Source organism: Pelodiscus sinensis, chromosome 23 (assembly GCF_049634645.1).
Source record: "Pelodiscus sinensis isolate JC-2024 chromosome 23, ASM4963464v1, whole genome shotgun sequence".
Taxonomy (NCBI): Eukaryota; Metazoa; Chordata; order Testudines; family Trionychidae; genus Pelodiscus; species Pelodiscus sinensis.
Genome location: NC_134733.1, coordinates 21,939,862 through 21,959,359, shown reverse-complemented (window position 1 = coordinate 21,959,359; position 19,498 = coordinate 21,939,862). Strand labels below are relative to the sequence as shown.

The 19,498-nt window shown below is 45.0% G+C and overlaps 1 protein-coding gene and 1 long non-coding RNA gene across 4 annotated transcripts; one reads left to right on the top strand and one right to left on the bottom strand.

The window, feature by feature from the left end:
• The first annotated feature begins 92 nt into the window (after positions 1–92).
• LOC102458689 (uncharacterized) lies at positions 93–19,240 on the top strand. Of its 3 annotated transcripts, XM_075906373.1 has the most exons (13): positions 93–465; positions 1,570–1,707; positions 2,511–2,697; positions 6,999–7,246; positions 8,875–9,049; positions 10,103–10,203; positions 11,170–11,256; positions 13,083–13,211; positions 15,557–15,679; positions 15,787–15,951; positions 16,447–16,614; positions 18,074–18,234; positions 18,936–19,240. In XM_075906373.1, exons 1-13 carry the CDS (start codon positions 402–404, stop codon positions 18,999–19,001), a joined length of 1,812 nt encoding a protein of 603 aa, XP_075762488.1. In that variant the 5' UTR covers positions 93–401; the 3' UTR covers positions 19,002–19,240. The 3 variants fall into 3 exon arrangements, with proteins under 3 accessions (XP_075762488.1, XP_075762490.1, XP_075762489.1); XM_075906375.1 differs by lacking the exon at positions 15,557–15,679; XM_075906374.1 differs by lacking the exon at positions 10,103–10,203 and having other exon boundaries at positions 8,875–9,057.
• Positions 5,185–19,497, bottom strand: LOC142819408 (uncharacterized). The gene is made up of 3 exons (XR_012897285.1): positions 19,253–19,497; positions 7,145–7,227; positions 5,185–6,471 (listed from the first exon to the last, which is right to left on the bottom strand). It is a non-coding gene; the product is annotated as an uncharacterized LOC142819408 (long non-coding RNA).
• Position 19,498: the final 1 nt, after the last annotated feature.

Here is a 19,498-nt window from a genome sequence, read left to right as displayed (position 1 = left end):
CTGCCGATGGGCGCTGCGCGAAGCGGGGTCAGTCCCGCCCGGGGGCAGCGCGCACGAGGGCGGGGTGCGCGGGCCGCGGGCAGCGGGACCAGGGCTCCGGGCAAGCGGCGGGGGAGCGGGGGGCGCTTCAGCACCGCGGCGGGCGGACAGCGCTCGGCGGGCGGCGCCGGGCCCGGCTCCCTGCCGCTTGGAATCAGAACCCTGGGCGCGTTTTGAACCGAAACAGACCCGCCTCCGCCCGGCCGCTGGCTCCGGGACCGCACTCGCCAGAGCCCAGCCCGGGGCCGCATGGCTCTCTGGGCTGCTCTCCCCGCGGGACGGGTAGGTTTGCGCCTGGGCATCTGCTAGCTCCACCTGCGGCGGCGAGATGTGATTTACACCAAGCCGGGACCGCACTGAAAATGCTGGGCAAGTGGTTCATCCTCCTGCCATTATTAACAACCCAACTGCGGCGCGGAACCCAGGGTGAGTGATTCATTAACAGGGAGCATTAGACACAAATTGGCAGCTGCCACTTTGGGTAAAGATCCGGCTCCTTCACACCCCGAGGTAAATCGTAAACCTGGGTAAATCTGGAGCCTAGAGTCAGAAGGGATATTTTAACCATTGCCCAATCTGTTCTGTTTCTGCAAGTACTGATATTCTCCCAATGCTACATTAGAATCGGATGGGGGGCATGTTACTACCAAGCTGTGTAAAAGCTCCTGCTGAACTGCTAGATTTCCAGAATGCAAAAATCTGTCCAAAGGCTGATCAAATGTCTCCTCTAATGCCACAGGGCTGTTTCTAGACTGGCACGTTTTTCCACAAAAGCAGCTGCTTTTGCGGAAAAACTTGCCAGCTGTCTACACTGGCCGCTTGAATTTCCACAAGAACGCTGACGATCTCATGTAAAAAATCAGTGCTTCTTGCGGACATACGATGCTGCTCCCGTTTGGGCAAAAGTCCTTTTGGGCAAAAGCTTTTGCGCAAAAGGGCCAGTGTAGACAGCTCAGATTTGTTTTGCGCAAAAGCGCGTCTAGATTGGCACGGACGCTTTTCCGCAAAAAGTGCTTTTACGGAAAAGTGTCCGTGCCAATCTAGATGCTCTTTTCTGCAAATGCTTTTAACGGAAAATTTTTCCGTTAAAAGCATTTGCAGAAAATCGTGCCAGTCTAGATGTAGCCCAGCTGTATATGAAGATTTCACACACAAGTGGAAAACACTGAACCATATTAATTCATGTGCAATTAGTTTCTTCATCCAGAATCTAGATTTTGTTCAATTTCAAATATTTATTTTTGCAAAGAAACCCAAAGGAAATAAACCCCTGGACTGATCCTTTTTAAAAGAAAATCACATTACCAATGTGTGCTGGAGATTCCATTTCCAGATTTCCATCTGGGCCTCTCCCAAGCTTTAATAGCCTGGTCCAAAGCCATTAATTTCAGTGGAACAGGCCATCTGGGACTTTTTTGATGAAGTTACCCTATCAGCTGTGCATAGTGTTGATGAGCAGAGGAAAGGTGGACTCAAGGAGGGCCCATGCAGCCCTTCAGTTCTGTGATTGTAAACAATCTTTCTTTCCAGATCCATACAAGAAGGAATGCAGGACAAGGGGAATCCAGTGTCATCCAAAGGCCATTTGTCAGCTGGATGAAGTGACAACCGATTTTTATTGCCAATGTCTGCCAGGATATGAGGGCGATGGCACTAATTACTGTCAAGGCAAGTGACAGCTTAGCCTCTTGACAGCCTGTTCAGGGGATCTCCTTTCAGCAGGCCATTAACTCATCTTGACCAAATTGCATTACCTCCATGTGCCTTAACTGGCTTATCTATATACTAGTGTAATAATGCCTGTTTATCTCACAGAGGTCCTATAGCAATTAACTAGGGCTTATTCTAAATTAGATTAATGGAGATTGCCTATCTCCTGAACTGGAAGGGACCTTGAAAGGTCATTGAGTCCAGTCCCCTGCCTTCACAGCAGGACCAAGTACCATCCCTGACAAATTTTTACCCCAAATGGCCTCCACAAAGATTGAACTCCCAACCCTGGGCTGCTTAGCAGGTCAATACTTAAACCACTGAGCTAGCCCTCCTCATTGTATCCCTTTTTGTTGTATTGAGATCCTTCCATGGAAAGAACTAAAGATGCACAAAGTATTATATTATTGCAGGTAAGCAAAGTGCTGTACAGTAAGACACAGAATAGAGCACACTTTAGAAGGACAGACCAATCCATCCAGATATGAACAACTTCTCCCCCCTCTCCCAGTGAGCTTCCTGTGCTTGGAGGAAGCTGCTACTGCTGCTATTGCAAGGGGAATTGTGGAGCTTCCTATGTGTGTCCTTTTCTGTGTCCAGAGAGCAGCAGCAGCAGTGGAACAACACAGGCAATATGGCTGGAATGGAGACTGATTTTTGGCATCTGCTACCAGTCCTGATTCGCTAAGATAACCACCATGAACAAGGGCAGGTTCCATGATTTTAAAGCAGACAAAGATTTTTGTTGTTTTCCTTTCTAGAGCCTGGTGTCAGCATAACGGCTTTCAATAGATCTGCTTGTGATGGCTTTGGAGAGCAGGTTTGTCTGATCAAAGTAATAACTGGAGCCCAAACAGTCACTTTCAGGGTCTCTATTGCTGGGAACCACCAACCTCATACGATAAAATGGTACAAATTCTACTCAGCCCAAGGAGCGAAGTTCCACAGGTATGTTGGGAATAATGCAGATTTCACAGTGTTCTGGGTGATGTATTCTATTACACATACTAGAAGCTTGTCTCATATAGTGCTTATTACAGGAACTTCTCCAATTTCACAGGTGTGATGTCACTCTTAGGTATGCTGGGGATCAGTTTGGATAAAATAAGAAGAATCACAACAATATAGGAAGGGACCTTGAGAGATTACCTAATCCAACCCCTGTGCTGTAGCAGTACCAAGTAAACCTAGACCATCCCTCACAGGAGTTTGTCCAACCTGTTCTTAAAAACCTTCAGTGACGATAAGGATTCCACAACCTCACTTGGAAACCCATTCCAGAGCCGAACTATCTGTACAACTAAGTCCATGCTCCAGACCACCGTTGAAATAGTTGAGCAAGAGTTTTCCATGTTGTTCCTGGTTGCCAGGGCCCATTGTGGTGTTAGGAACTGCGACTGAGTGTCAACTGAGACTTATTTGCTGGCAGAAAAAATGGAATGAAAAATCAACAAACATTTTTAGCAGGGAGGGGACTGACAGCAAATCTTAGGTTGCAAATGATCTAAGGAATATTTTCCCCTTTTTAAACACTAGATCTAAACTTTTTCTTTAGAAGTGGGAAGAAAAATTGAATTGGTAAGTCTGCTGGCATCTGGTTCATTTCAGAGTTTTTATTCTCCAACCCTTTGATTTCTTCCCCACGTGTCTGAACAGAAATAGTAGTTTCCCTAAGAGGCAGTTTCCCTAAGAGGGTGTTTACACAGAAGCCTGGAAGCATTGCAAATATGGGGCAAATGGCATAATACATAGAAGAATCCTCTGGAACAGATAGGGGGAGGGAAGGGAATGGCTGTATAATATTTTTCTTTCTTCCTAAATCCCCATTAGCTATACTGCTGTTGTCACCCTTACAGCTGGAGGCTGCAAAACTGCACTGTGGATAGCTTAACAAGCAGGTTCAGGACACTAGTTTTAGCAATGTTTGTAACCACTTTCCTGAGCTTTGGCAAAACCTGAATTGCCTCTCACAATTTCCCCGTCTTTGCTACTTGCATCTCCACATTAAATGCTATCTCCACATCCACCGTGACTTAATTAGCTTCATTAACATTGGTCCTACAATTGACAAGTAACTCCTTTTGGTGTTATATATGCTGCTATATATGTTAGATATTCTGATTTCCACTCCAACTCATTTGATGAGGTGGATTTTACTTATGAAAGCTCATGACCTAATAAATGTGTTAGGGTGCAGCTAGACTACACAAGTTTTTTGGAAAAAGCTACACAAAATGCTCCCTGCATTTTGCATAGCTTTTTCTGATTCTTTTGTTGAAAGAGGCTTTTCCTACAAAAAAAGCGGAAGAGCAAACGCGTTCCCTGGATGTGGAACAGTTCTTCTGGGATACTGGAAGTATCCTGGGAAAAACGGTGTAGTCTAGCCTTACCCTTAGGGTGTGTCTAGACTACATGGCTCTGTCAATGGAGCCATGTAGATGAGTTTACTCGGCAAAGGGAAATGAAGGGGCAATTTAAATAATCGCCGCTTCATTTACATCAAAATGGCCACCGTGCTGTGCCGATCAGCTGTTTGTCGGCATAGCGCAGCAGTCTAGAGGGGGATCTGCCGACCCCAGAACCCTTCGTTGGCAGATCCTGTAAGCCTCATTTCACGAGGCATGAAGGATCTGCCGATGAAGGGTTCTGGGGTCGTCAGATCCCCGTCTAGACTGCCGCGCTATGCCGACAAACAGCTGATCAGCACAGCACGGTGGCCATTTTGATGTAAATGAAGCGGTGATTATTTAAATCGCCCCTTCATTTCCCTTTGCCGAGTAAACTCATTTACATGGCTCCGTCGACGGAGCCATGTAGTCTAGACACACCCCTTAGTGTCTACGTTTCTAAGTTTCTACAGGACTGCTCATTGTTTTTAAAGTTACAGACTAACATGGCTACCCCTCTGAGATCTTGAATTCTCTTAATTTCATTGATATATCACTTTTAACACTAGAGGACACTTGAGGGTTACTGAAATTAGTGTATGAAGTGGTGTAGCCCTGTGAGCCCAAGGATATTAGGGTACATCTACACTAGCCCCCTAGATCGATCTAGGGAGGCTAATGAGGGCGACCGAAATTGCAAATCAAGCCCGGGATTTAAATATCCCGCACTTGATTTGCATGTTCCTGGCCGGTCGCCATTTTTAGAAATTGACTAGCCCGAAGTAACTGCCCACGTCTACACGCAGCAGTGAAACGGGATTCCGATTTAAAGTCCTAACTCGAATTAGCTGGTATTCCTCCTGCAATGAGGTTTACCAGCTAATTTGATTTAGGGGCTTTAAATCGGAATCCCATTTCACTGCCACATGTAGATGTGGGCAGTTACTTCAGGCTAGTCAATTTCTAAAAATGGCGACCGGCTAGGAACATGCAAATCAAGTGCGGGATATTTAAATCCCAGGCTTGATTTGCAATTTCGGTCGCCCTCATTAGCCTGCCTAGACTGATCTAGGGGGCTAGTGTAGACATACCCTTAGAGACACAGGCTGGGTGAGGTAATAATAAAAGACATTACCTCATCCACTTTGTCTCACATAAATTGCTATCAGTCATTGGCATGAGTAGTTTATGCAGTGAGTGAGGCTGGGAACACTGGTACATAACTATCCTGTATTTGAAGTTCCAGAGCATAAGCTTAGAGATTTTTAAAGAGTGTTTATCTGCAGCTAGTTTTTGAGTGTTTCAGTTATCAGTCAGGGTGTCCAGAAATTTGCTCAGAGACCCATTACTGATCGCTGTAAAAATGTGTTAGTGGGAAGGCTTGTTACAAGCACACTTACATATACAGGGCCAGATCCCCAGACGTGGTAGAATAAAACAGTTTTGCACGTAGGGGTGAGGAAAAAAACACACAGATAGCTTCAGACCACTTTTGGGGCCAATGATATTGGAGAGAGGAGCAACTAGCCTCTAGCTAAGGTGACCAGATAGCAAGTGTGAATCAGAACAGGGGTGGGAGGTAATAGGCACTGTTGGGGGGCAATCTCCTCCTCGAGGGGTGCTGCCCATATCCGGGGCATATTTTAGAGTTCTCGGGCCTAGTCTCGCAGTACGCTGCCCCTGTATTAGGGGAAATACGGCCCACTGGCCTAGCCCTTTGTATGCAGGCTCTGAGACCTAGTCCTTCAGCCGCGCCCCTCCCCCTCGCCGGGGTTCAGGGCAGGAGGGGTAGGGGGGCCCGGGCCCTCCCTCTCCCCTGGGCCCAGACCCAGGGCCCTATCAGTGGCGGCAGCTCCCACCACTGGCTCGGCGGGGGTTCCTCCCCGCAACACGCCGAGCTCTCCGGGCTTTTCCAGCTCCCTGCCCTGAGTCGCTTCCCCTGGCCCGTCGCGGTCCCCCCTGTTGGCGTGAGTCGGGTGGCGGTAGTAGCACTTCCCCAGTCAGCGTCGGGGTTGGTGGTGGCCACTCCGGTGCCTGGGTCGTGGGGGGTTGGCGGCTCCATCGTTGGGGTCAAGCCCGGCTTGGGCCTCGCAGCGGCGTGTTCAACGGCCCTAGCGACTCCCTCTCTGGCGGCCGGGTCTGCGACTCAGGAGGTTGGGCGCTAGCTCCGGCTCCGAGGGCGGTCTGCCTCTTCTGAGCAGGCCTGCAGCCTTTTGTACCTTGGCTCCCCTGGGAGCATGCCCAGCAGGACTGCGTGGGTGGGACCCTCTCCGCCCCCTGCGCCAGGTGGTTTCCCTGGGCTTGAGTGCGGGGCGGGGCCACTCCGTCACAGCACCTATATAAGAAGAAGCTTCAGATATCAAGACTGTCCCTGTAAAATCTGGTTACCCTGCCTCCAGCTGGATGGTTAAATTACATCAGTGAAGAATGTCCCTAAGGACCCATCCTGCTGGCCAGGTTCATCAAAGCATGTTCCACTTCTTCATTCCCCCACATTCCTGATGTGACCCTGGCCTACCCCAGTCTTGGGGGAGGGGAGAGGCAGGAGTAACTGTTGTCACACTGGCAAACAGAGTATTTCTGTAGGTCAAGATATGGGAATCCTCTGCCCATTTAAAGTACAGAGGATGTAGCCCACAGTGTTTTACTTGCATTCAATGTGAAGCGCTTCCACTGATGTCAGTGAGAATTGACAAAAATCGAGCGTAAAGACCTAGAAAACACATTCACCATTTCTATTGCCCCCAGCATGGGCAGAAGATAGTCTGCCCTCAAATCTAGGGTGTACCCAGTATGACAATGATTTTACAATTGATCTCAGCCAAAAAATTCCATTTGGTTACAAGAGCTATTTCTTTGCAGTTATCGAAGGAGACTGACACCAGCTAATAACTTGTCCCCAAAGATGGCTCTGGTCAACAGCAGTCTGGCTCTAACGCTGTTTTCCATTGAAGAGGATGATTTTTACCCAAACATGTTCTGGGCTGAAATCCAAGCAGAAGCCTTACCCGACAAACAGGCAGCGATTGAAGCCTATGATTTCACAGACTTTCAGATGTTAAATCCTTCCCACTTGAGATACTTTTTCGTCCTGGAAAGAATGCCAATAGGTAAGAAATGGAAACTGCTTCGGCTGTTAACATTAGAAAACTTTGCCATGCTTTTAGAGTCAGTGTGAAAATCTTTGTCAAATGAGGACTGATTTCTATTCCCCACCCTGCATAGCTGATCGTTAGCATTTTTATAAAACCAGAAATATCTATGGTCCTTTGCAGTGACAGTTACATCGGTATACACCCGCTTAAATGAGAATGGATTGGCCCCTTGGCATTCATCTGTGTCAGCACCCGTTTTATAATAAACAGCTGACCTGTGCTAATACCAACTGTTAATTCATACAGTGTGACATATTCCTGAGCTGAGCCTTTAGTATTCAGGATTAGCAATAATCCCATGTTTCCTGAAACATTTTAATATACTTTTTTCCTCTATGATCACCGAGGGCATGTCCTCACTAGGAAACTATTTCGAAATAACTAAAATTGATTTAATAACTCCCGAAATAACAACATCGAAATAGCATGTCCACACTACGGGGAAGCCTTGAAATTAGTCCAAAGCAGGCTCCATTAATGTGGATGCTATACCTTGAATTAGAGCCTCAAGAAGCACTGGGGAGCAGGGTTCCCTCTAAGCTGTAAAGCAGCACAGCTTCACAGGTGATTAATCAGCCCGTACCAGTCAGTCAGCTCAGTGGAGAGCGCCTTGAGCCTCTGACTGGGTGGGGCTGATTAATTATCTGTGATGCTGTACTGCCCCACAGCTTAGAGGGCACACTGCTAAGGAGTAATTAATTTGAATTACTCTGGAGAGTAGTTATTCCAAAATAGCAGCACCGGAGTGTTCACACTAATGCTATTTTGACATAACTATTCTGAAATTAGCATTATTCCCTCAGGAAAGCAGGAGTACAGATTTTGAAATAAGCGGCCTGTTATTTCAAAATAACGGGTTTCGTAGTGTGGGCACTCTACCTAAGGGGGTGTTATTTTGAAATAAAGCCCTAGTGTAGACAAGGGCCTACAGAGGATGTCTGTAGGACTCTTTCTCCCCTGCAAAAAAATAGTAAAACTGCACCTCTTTCTGTAAAGGTATCACTTTATCTACAGTGATCCCCATTTATTCAGCTGTATTCTTCATTCAGTTTTGATTTTAGACTTTCATATCCAACAAGATCTGATATTGGAGACAGGAGCTGAAGTCTGATTTATATACAGCATATGGTTTTGCTTCTTTACTGCATTATATGATGTTAAATTCGTGCTACTTATTAATTTATTTTAATTCTCTCTACAGCCACATGACTATTTGTGCAAGGATACATTATAAAAAAAAGTTGGCTTCCTCTGTCACACCCTGTTTAGATGCTTGTATGTTACAGATCATTAAAGATCCAAATACACCTGGCACACAAAGAATCTGCCAGTGAACACTGACACAATACAGTAGAGTCTCCAGGACCTTCACATGTATTTATTTCCAACAACACAGAGATATTTATCACACTTTGACTGAAGCATAAATCCAAGATGTTTCATTCAGTTGTTTGTTACTTTCCTGGAGGCATACGTGGCCTGGTTTATTTGCTAAAAAACTTTAGGACCCAATGACCGGTTTTTAGGAACCATCATGAACGTTTAGTGATCTTGTTCTCTGGCTTTGTGCTTGTCTCTTTTAGAGGTTGGAGAGTTTCTAGAAGGAGACACTGTTACCATCCAGCTGCCCCAGTATCTTCAGGTGTCTCCTTCCAGCTTTATAAAATGGACTAAGGAGCCTTCACCCATGACGCTGTTTGGCACCAATGCTGTTGTGCTGGCCAATGGGACGGAGGGGATTGAGATTAAAGGAGTAAAGTATGATTGTAATCTGCTGTTCTTTCAGCCTGTAAACTGAAGGTTGTTTGTTTCCTTCTCCGTGTCCAGGAATAATGCATCTTCATAAAAACAATAAGAACGACCATTGTGGGTCAGACCAGTGGTCCATCTAGCCCAGTCTCCTGTTTTCTGGCACTGGCCCATGCCAGATGCGTCAGCAGGAACAAGCCAATTTAAGTGATCCATTCCAGTCCCCGTTTCTGGCCGTCAGTGTTTCAGAGAAATGCAGAGCAGAGGGTTGCATCCCTGACCCCCTTGCTGAATAGCCACTGATGGACCTATCCTTCATGAACCTATCTCATTCTTTTGCCCTTCATAACATCCCCTGGCAAAGAGTTCCACAAGTTAAACATTTGTGTTGTGAAGAAGTACTTCTTCATGTTTGTTTTAAACCTTATGCCTATTAATTTCATTGGGTGACCCCTGGTTTGTGTGTTATATGAAAGGATAAATAACACTGCCTTATTCACTTTCTCCCCACCATTCCTGATTTTTATAACCTTCTAATAGTCCCTCCTCGCCACATGCACTCCAGCAGTGGGTTAGTATCCACAAAGAGCAGAGAATAAGCCACATGGACTGATGAAATTATGATCACTTAGTGCTGTTCTTAATACTTTGCTGCAAAATATTATTTAATAAATGATTAGAAATAGAAATAGATGTAGAGAAAAAGAAATACTGTGCAACTGTGAACTGAGTCCATAAGAAAAATAGCCATCAAGGGTTTGGCAGCTGTCATAAAACAGAGCACATCTCTGAATTTTGATCCCCCTCATCGTCCATCACCTCTACTTCCCCTTTCCTTCTATTTCTTCCCTCTGTACTTTTCCCCTCCTCTTCCTAAGTTATCTTCCAGTTGCTGGTGGTCTGAGGGGAGACAAAATCAATGCAATGTCTGAGTAATCCCCTTCCCTGCTCATCCAGCTGGAAACCTGTGCCCAGAGTGAGGTCTGTAAAGAAACCTTCAGTAGAACAACCTGAATGGGAAATCGAGGATTCTCATTTCCTTTCTGTTTTACCTTCTCTCAGGAATAGTGAATTTGGTTACATCCGAGCTCTTGTCTATGATTTCACCCCTGATGTTCCTGGAAGGGTTATGGTAGCCCAGAGGCTCTTCTTCATAAAGAAGGGTACTGAGTGTTTTTAAATTTGTGGTGCATTATCCTTAGTATGCTTTCATCAGGATTTGACTTCCATGTCATCTCTACCTTTTTATTTAGACAGCTGGTGCCACTGAATCAGCCAATGCAATTTAAAAAAAAAATCATTAATCACTCTATTAATGTTAGTTGTGGTAAAACCACCTTTTTATTTAAATTATTATTTTATATGCAGATATGTATATATAAGTCAGTTCTGCTTGACCATGCTTTTTAACATATGAGTGAAATTAACTGTTCACTAAAACTCTCAATGAGGTTTTTCACATTTTTAAAAGGATGCTGAAAAATTGCATAGGACGCAGAAAGAGAGTCACAAAAATAATTTGAGTGCTGGAGCAGATTCCTTACAATTAGAGATTTAAGAATGTGATCTGTGTAGTTTTTCATCAAGAAGATTGAAAAGTGACTTCACTGCAGTATAGCCATGCCTTTGTAAGGGAAAAATACCAGCCCAATAACCTAGCAGAAAAAAGCATAATAAGAGTCATTGGCTGGAAGTTAAAGGCATGATAAATTCAAATAAGAAACAAGGCACACATTTTTAACAGTGAGGGTGATTAACCATTGGCACAAACTACCGACAAAGTGGTAAATTCTCTATTTCTTAATGACTTTACCTCAAGACCAGATGCTTTTCTGGGAGATATGCCTTAGACTTCAGTCAAGCACAAGTTATTGGGTTCAATGAAAGTGTAATTGGGTACAATTCTATGGCTTGTGCTATCTAGAAAGTAAGTCTAGATGATCTAATCATCCATTCAAGCCTTAAAATCTGAGTCTACGAATGAATGAATACCCACCATGTTTACTATAAAAGGCAACTATGTTTTTTTTACTTGAATAAAGTGAAATGATTAAATAGATCTGTTACTTTATTTGGCCAGGCTCCTGTTTATTTGTATCACATGTGCATTTCCCTCTCCTCCCCACCAGATATTAGCAAAATGTGCAATGGAACTCGGAGTGAAAAGAATTGCCACTGTAACCCAGGATTTGAAGGGAATGGCGTACACTGCATTGGTAAATATTTATGCACTCTGCTTCTTGGAGCATTTTCTCATAATTTAAGCATCACATAACAGCCGCTGAGACATTCATGATATTCCTGAAGCCATTCAGAAGCTTAGGAACAACAGGATTCGCATGTAAAGGATTCGCATGTAAGAGCAAAATGCTGCTTGCCTCATTGAAAAGAATGAAAGATGGAGAAGGGTGTGTCAAGTTTGAAGCATCCATTTCAGAACGTGTTATAAAAATAACACAGAATTAGAACACACTGGGTCAGACCAAATGCCCATGTAGTCCACTGTCCTGTCCTCTGACAGTGGCCAATGCCAGGTGCCCTAGAGGGAATGAACAGGACAGGGAATCATCAAATGATACATGTCTTGTTACCCAGCCCTGACAAAGAAAGTTCTTCATTAATGACTCTAAAACTGCATATTTGAATGATTTGGCTAGCGTTTTAAGCTTCTATTCTAAAAGTAGTGTCGTATTTCTAAAGGGGTGTCTCCAAGTGAGGATCAGAGTAAAATGATTCACTCATTAGATACAACGAGTTCTGTTAAATGCTGTGACAGACCAGGCCGGGTCTGGCCACAGCTGAAGGCGTCCACTCAGGGTGAATTGCTAAAACTTGGGGCTCCTTATAGCCCCAGACTGGAGACCTTTCAAATAGGCCACATACTAGTCACACCGAGCGCTCCAGATGCCTATCTGGCCAACCCGAAGCCTCACGAGCAAAACCTTTCTGACATCCCAGCTCCCTCTGTGCCACAATCAGCCCCGGGCCTGCACACACATGAGGGATTATAGAGCCCAATCTCACCTATCCCGAACGGGTCTTTTCGGTCCCAAAGAACCAGCCACAGTCCCCAGGCAATTTACACTCTGCAGCATGTGAAGGAAATCTAAAGTTAATTCCAGAAAAGATGGGTTTTGTCAACATTCCCTTCCATGGCTGGCTTGAATTCTGTATTATTGTGATTTAAAAAAATGTCCGATATGCAAATACTGCAGGTGCAAAAAAGGGTGATAGTGCAACCATGATATGCACTCTGAGAAAGGCCCTCTCTCTTTCATGCTGTTAATAGTAGAGGGTAAAGTTTTTAAAAAGACAAGACCCATTTTGGTCTAATAGTATGATTTTCAATCAGAGCCTAAGGCAGAAAAGTAAACAAGTCATGCTTTGGGGCATCTTCTATTTGTGGAGGTTAAGCAAGTTTTTCCCTCGTGCATATTTGCACTGTTACAATAAAGGCAAAAGAAGATGCCCAAGCATTGGTCATAGTACGATAGTCTCGATAAACCAATGGCAGGGAGAATGGAACACTGGACTAGTAATCTGATGTGACGACTCTTCTGTGTTTTGTTGCGAGCAATTTGCAGGAATTCCGTCCAAATGTAGGTGGCTCTCTCGTTAGTGCTCACACAAGAGCTGGTTACATGAGCAACAGACAGAATGGTCATGGAGCATTATTCAAATTAATGAAGTTGATTGCTAGAGCAGCATTAAAACTATGACAATCAAATGAACTACCCCATGTCTCATGAACAGACACCAAGCCATGGGCTGTATTCTTTAATTGCTCAACAGACTGTTCTAGTTGAGACCAGCAAAGACCCAGCTTTTTACTTAGGAGTAGCATTTGAGTGCACTATTAATATATAGTACAGCAGCAAATATCATTTTGTGCACACAAATGTGAATTTGTGTGGGCCTGCTGAGTTCATGTGCACTGTTGTGAAGTGTATCCATTGTGCTCCCAGTTGAAAATTGTGACTCGGTTATAATTAGCTAAATCTGTTGTTTAAACTTAAGCACATTTCCCTCTTTCTGCTTAAAGATTTAGATGAGTGTGTGGAAGGAATGCCTATGAAGTGCTTGCCTGAGGCTGAATGTATCAATATACACGGATCATACATTTGTCGTTGTCCACACGGATTTGAGGGAGATGGACTATACAGCTGTGTAGGTAAAGAAAATGTAAGCTTGCGGGGCTTTTTTAAAACTGTGTTAGCTCGTCAACTAATACACTCTGAACAGTAAGTTTAGAAGCAAGTCCGTTTTTCAAAGCCTGTATAAATAAGCAGGTAAAGAGAAGGCTATGGCTGTGATTTACAGCAGCGGTTTTCATACTTTTTTTCTTGTGACCCAACTGAAGAAAACTGTTGATGCTGTGACCTGACATAATTATATCTTGTGCCTGGAAAGCAGGCTATGGGATGAGGCCAGGAATGAGAGAGGGGGCTCAGGGCTGAGGCAGGAGATTGGGGCACAGGCTTACTTCCAGCAACTCTCAGTTAGCAGTGCTGCAGGGGTACTAACGCAGGTTTCCTGCTTCTCCTCGCACCACAGACCACGCTGTGCCCCAGAAGTGGCCAGCAGCAGGTTCTGCTCCGAGGCAGATGTGTGCAAGCACCTTTGTGCGCTGTTCTCTGTGCCAGGGAAGATAATGGAGCAAGTAATTAAGGAAATCATCTGTAAACACTTGGAAGGTGGCAAGGTGATAGGGAACAGCCAGCATGGATTTGTAAAGAATAAATCATGTCAAACCAATCTGATTGCTTTCTTTGATAGGATAATGAGTCTTGTGGATAAGGGAGAAGCAGTGGATGTGGTATACCTAGACTTTAGTAAGGCGTTTGATACGGTCTCGCATGATATTCTTATCAATAAACTAGGCAAATACAACTTAGATGGGGCTACTATAAGGTGGGTGCATAACTGGCTGGATAACCATTCTCAGAGAGTAGTTATTAATGGTTCACAATCCTGCTGGAAAGGTATAACAAGTGGGGTTCCACAGGGGTCTGTTTTGGGACTAGCTCTGTTCAATATCTTCATCAACGATTTAGATATTGGCATAGAAAGTACATTTATTAAGTTTGCAGATTATACCAAGCTGGGAGGGGTTGCGACTAATCTGGAGGATAGGGTCATAATTCAAAATGACCTGGACAAATTGGAGAAATGATCTGAGATAAATAGGATGAAGTTTAATAAAGACAAATGCAAAGTGCTCCACTTAGGAAGGAACAATCAGTTTCACACATACAGAATGGGAAGCGACTGTCTAGGTAGGAGTATGGCAGAAAGGGATCTAGGGGTTATAGTGGACCACAAGCTGAATATGAGTCAGCATTGTGATGCTGTTGCAAAATAAGCAAACATGATTCTAGGATGCATTAACAGGTGTGTTGTGAGCAAGACACGAGAAGTCATTCTTCCGCTCTACTCTGTGCTGGTTAGGCCTCAGTTGGAGTATTGTGTCCAGTTCTGGGCACTGCATTTCAAGAAAGATGTGGAGAAATTGGAGAGGATTCAGAGAAGAGCAACAAGAATGATTAAAGGTCTAGAGAACATGACCTATGAAGGAAGGCTGAAAGAACTGGGTTTGTTTAGTTTAGAAAAGAGAAGACTGAGGGGGGACATGATAGCTGTTTTCAGGTATCTAAAAGGGTGTCATAAGGAGGAGGGAGAAAACTTGTTCATCTTGGCCTCTGAGGATAGAACAAGAAGCAATGGGTTTAAACTGCAGTAAGGGAGGTTTAGGTTGGACATTAGGAAAAAGTTCCTGTCAGGGTGGTCAAACACTGGAATAAATTGCCTAGGGAGGTTGTGGAATCCCCATCTCTGGAGATATTTAAGAGTAGGTTAGATAAATGTCTATCAGGGATGGTCTAGACAGTATTTGGTCCTGCCAGGGGGACAGGGGACTGGACTCGATGACCTCTTGAGGTCCCTTCCAGTCCTAGGATTCTGTGATTCTCACCAGCAGACACTGCCTCTCCCGGCTCCCATTGGCCAGGAGCTGGCCAACAGGAGTGGGGAACTGGTGCTCAGGGTAGGGGCAGCACGTAGATCCCCGGAGCTGTCCCCGTTCCCCCCCCCCCCCCACACACACACACCTAGGAGCTGAACCTGTTGCTAACCACTTCTAGAGCACAGCATGGTCACCCTACAGCAAAGTGACCCAGTGCCTGATTTTCTGGGACTCAGTACTGGGTCATGACCCACTGGCTTACAGGGAGCAAAGCACTATGCAGAAATGGCTTCTTGATAGGGCTTACTGCCTGGCCTTTTTCTGGCCTATCAAGATGGCCTGTAATGATGGAGGCTTATGGAAATTAAGTCCCATTCCTACAAGGGAGCCTGGGTTAAGACAGACTCAAAACAACATCTGAAGTTGTTTCCCTATGCCGGTGAGCCTAAGTACAAATACTGCTGCGCTGTAGAAAGCTGTAATGTATACAAATCTTGTATAATTGCATTTTAAATGGGAAAAAAAATGAGTGTAGGTTTTTATCCCCATTCTAGATATTGATGAGTGTGCAAGAGGGACCCATAATTGTAATCGGGATGCCAGCTGTTTGAATACTGTCGGCTCCTATTTCTGCGTGTGTCAGAGTGGGTTTATTGGCAATGGCATTCACTGTAAAGGTAAAGAGACGAGACTACCTGTTAGTTCCTTACACCTGTTTGGGAAGAGGTGAAGACTACATGGGTGTCTCATGCTGATGTCTTCATCTTTGTCCTCCCACTGGCAGCAAAAAGCACATGGTCCCCATGGTCTCCGTGGTCTGTCTGTACTGTCACTTGTGGATTCCAGAACCAGATGCGGATCCGCTTGTGCACCCATCCGGAGAGTGGGATGCGTTGTGAGGGACCTTCTACTGATCTCAGGCGTTGTCCCAATCTAGAACCATGCCCAAGTGAGTGTGAACTCATTCATTTTTCCACAGCTACACGCATACCGATTGCTGTGCAATTTCTATTCCCTGTGCAAAGCTTGTCAGCTAAACGGTGCCATTTGGCAGGGGAAACAGAATTTGGGATGTCCTGCTCCAAAACAGACTGAATAGCAATCACCGTTGTTCTCAGCAGCTCTGCTTCTTTTTAGTTCTCTATCCCTTTAGAGCACGAATCACCATAAAATAAGGATCAGTTGTGTTGGTGTAACAGGGTGGCTGACCACAGCATTATGTATAGGAAAGGTTAGATCAGTGTTATGTTATTGCTTTTGAATTTCCACTTAAGCCAAGTCCAGGAAGAAGGAGCTTGGATATAAACTCAGAGACTGCTTGCTGTGCTGAGGACAGGGTAGGGACTCAGTGTATTCGAGGCTGGTTTGCTGATAAAAGTCTGAATAAATATGGGTCTGCCATTTTGCTCAGAGCTGTGAGAATGTTTCTGTTTCATTTCTCTAGTGAATGGCCAGTGGTCAGAATGGTCACCCTGGTCAGTTTGTTCTGAGACCTGTTCAGGAATCAAGAAAAGAATCCGGATTTGCAATAGCCCTGCTCCTTCCAGAGGAGGGTTGCCCTGTGCCGGGTTAAAGGAGGAAGTCACTATGTGCAGCAACAAAAAATGCCCAGGTACAGTAATTCTTTTCAATGTTGTAACATTTCACCAAATTATCAGATGCAAGTGAGACTAAGAAGGAGCTTCTGTATATGCTTCAGTACCAAACTGGAGTGTCTCTGGAGCTCTGCTTCCCAACACAACTCTACTCCCATTTCACCCTACAATTCCTCCCATTCCTAACTGCTCCCTTTGCTTCCTTCTCCCATCAGTAAGTGTACATTGTGACAGGGTGCGGTCACAGACGACCCTTCGGGAGAGCCTCCCAGGATGCTGACATGGCCACTGCCACTCGCCTTCCCGCTCTCTGGGGCTCCTCACCGCCCGGTCCTACTGGGCCAGCTCTGAGAAGCAGCACAGACGCTGAACCACTTCAGGTCCAAGGAGAGTGCAGTTTAGGGCCCAGCCTCCTCAGAGAGCAATCCTCAGATGGGTTCAAACCCCAAAGAATTAAGTAAGCCCCCTTTAACAATTAAAGGGAGAATGTGCACATTGGTTGCCCCCCCAGGTAACAATTACTTACACTCAGGGCCAGCCTGAGACATTTTGGCACCCTGGGCCTCAGCTGTGCAGCGCCGCCCCCGGGGCGCATGGCCCCGCCTCCGGGTGCATGGCGCATGCGCAGGCCCACCCCCGGGATGTGCGGCCCCACCTCCGGGTTGACAACGCATGCGTGGGCCCGCCCCGGGATGTGCAGCCCCACCTCCGGGCACACGACACATGCGCGGGCCCGCCACTGGGGCGCTTGGGCAGACGCATGGCACATGCGCTGCCCAGTCGGCCCGGTCACCACCGATGGCGCGCAGCCCAGGGCTGCCCAGGGTGGGCTGCGCCTGGCCAGGCAGGGCCCTGCGGCCTGGCCGGTGCTGCGGGGGTTAACATGGCCCCCGCCCCGGGCGGCCACTGCAGCCTGCCGGGAGCTGGGCGCCCCCCCGTAGGTTGGTGCCCTGGGCAGCTGCCCGGCTAGCCCACCCCTTAGTCCAGCCCTGCTTACACTGCGTTTGATAGAAAATAGAAATGATTTTATTCAGTGGAAGCAGTAGGATTTAAGTAGTAATAAGTGGGGACCCCCCCCCACCGCGAGCGGGGGTTCAGACTGAAGGACAAAAGAGACTGTTTAACAGTTGAGGGTAACACCCTCCATGTCCCTCATTCACACAAGTCTCTGCAGTTCCTTGCATGTGAACTGCTGGTCCCTATTTTTGTTCAAATTGGACTAAGTTTTTCAGGGTATGGCTACTAAATTTTTCATGTTTTGTAAACTGTGGTGTACCGTCCAAGTACTTTATGAATAATAACTATGCTGCCAGATGAAAAAGTGGCCAAAGACTTGGTTTGCATGAACAGACCAGATTTGCCACAACCCATCTGAAATTATCTTTCCTGAACATCAATGCTTGAAATATGGTAAAAATTAAAAAGAAATTAAGTAGATAAGCACTGGTCATGATGCTTGTCTTTTCTTTGTCTCAGTTGATGGGATGTGGTCTCCATGGGCATCCTGGACTCCTTGCCCCATCTCTTGTGGCTTAGGTGTGGTGAGCCGATCTCGACGATGCAATAATCCTGCCCCAGAGCATGGGGGAAAAAATTGCACTGGACATGGATATGAAGAAGGTTCTTGTGGTTTTCCAGTAAGTCATGGATAACTCTATGAACATGGATTTTAGAATATTCCTATCTAATGGTAGAACTTTAGGTAGGTTAGATGCTTAATAAAATGGACAAAATGGGTTTGAATTGGAAGAATGGATGAATACCTCCAATAATCAATAAGAATGATGGGAGAAGGTTCCCGTCCTTCCAAAAAAGGTTAAAGTTGTTGTGACTGTATCCTAGCAGCTCACTATCAACCTGATCCCAGGATACACTTCTGTTGAAGACAAAAGGAATTGCTACTGTTCTGGATCGCTCAGAAATAGGCCTTTTATAAGGTTTTTTGAACTGTCAAGTCTTAATGTACACAAGATCATGAAATGTCTAGAATTCTGCTTTATAATATTTCAGAAAAGATATATGTATAGAGGGAGGTTTGTATTCAACTTTACGTTTAAAAAAATGACAAAGCTTATTTCTACTAATATTTACTTTAAATTTAGTTAACCTAGATTACAGTGTGAGCATTTATCTGAACTATGTTTGTTTTGCTTCTGGAAATTCCACTTATGTCAATTAACATTTCAGATGTAGAAATTTCAAGTGTCCAAATGCACATATTAAAGGAGAATCTGATCCAATGACATTTTTCTTCTAAATGTGTCTTTCACAACATGCTAAGAATACTACATTACAAATTCAATTCTCACCACAATTCTCTTATCTATTTTATTTGCAGGAGAACTTTTGCAAATACTTGAAGCGACCATCTGAATCCATTATACCGGGGAAACTGATCCAGTAATCAATCTAAGGAAGTTAGTATGCTGAAAATCTATTGACATTCACGGGCCTTTAACTTATTTAAATGTCTTTGAAAAGCACAGCTGTACTGAAAAGTTCGACAAGAAATCTGCATCAATAGAAAACTTACAGTCATGGTACTTCTTGGAAAACACTAGTGTTCTGTGCAGTGTAGTGAATGCTATCACCTTTGTTGTTCAACACTTTAGTAGAGACGAATAAAGCAAGGCATAACATGAATACTTAAATTACCTTTTTTTGCTGTGAGGTAGAAGAGGACTTGTATTGTGCCTTTGAGTAAGAAAGTGATCCTCAGTAAGTAAAAACCAGGACACCAAAGATGGGGGAAGGATGCCAGAGTCCAAGACAGACACAGAAACTAGAAGCATCCTTTTGAGGAGGGGGACATAAAGCATTGTACTGTGTGAAGAATTTACACATATCCTCAAGTTCCCCTGTCACTAACTCTGTGTTTATGGCATTGCTTCATGGGCGGGG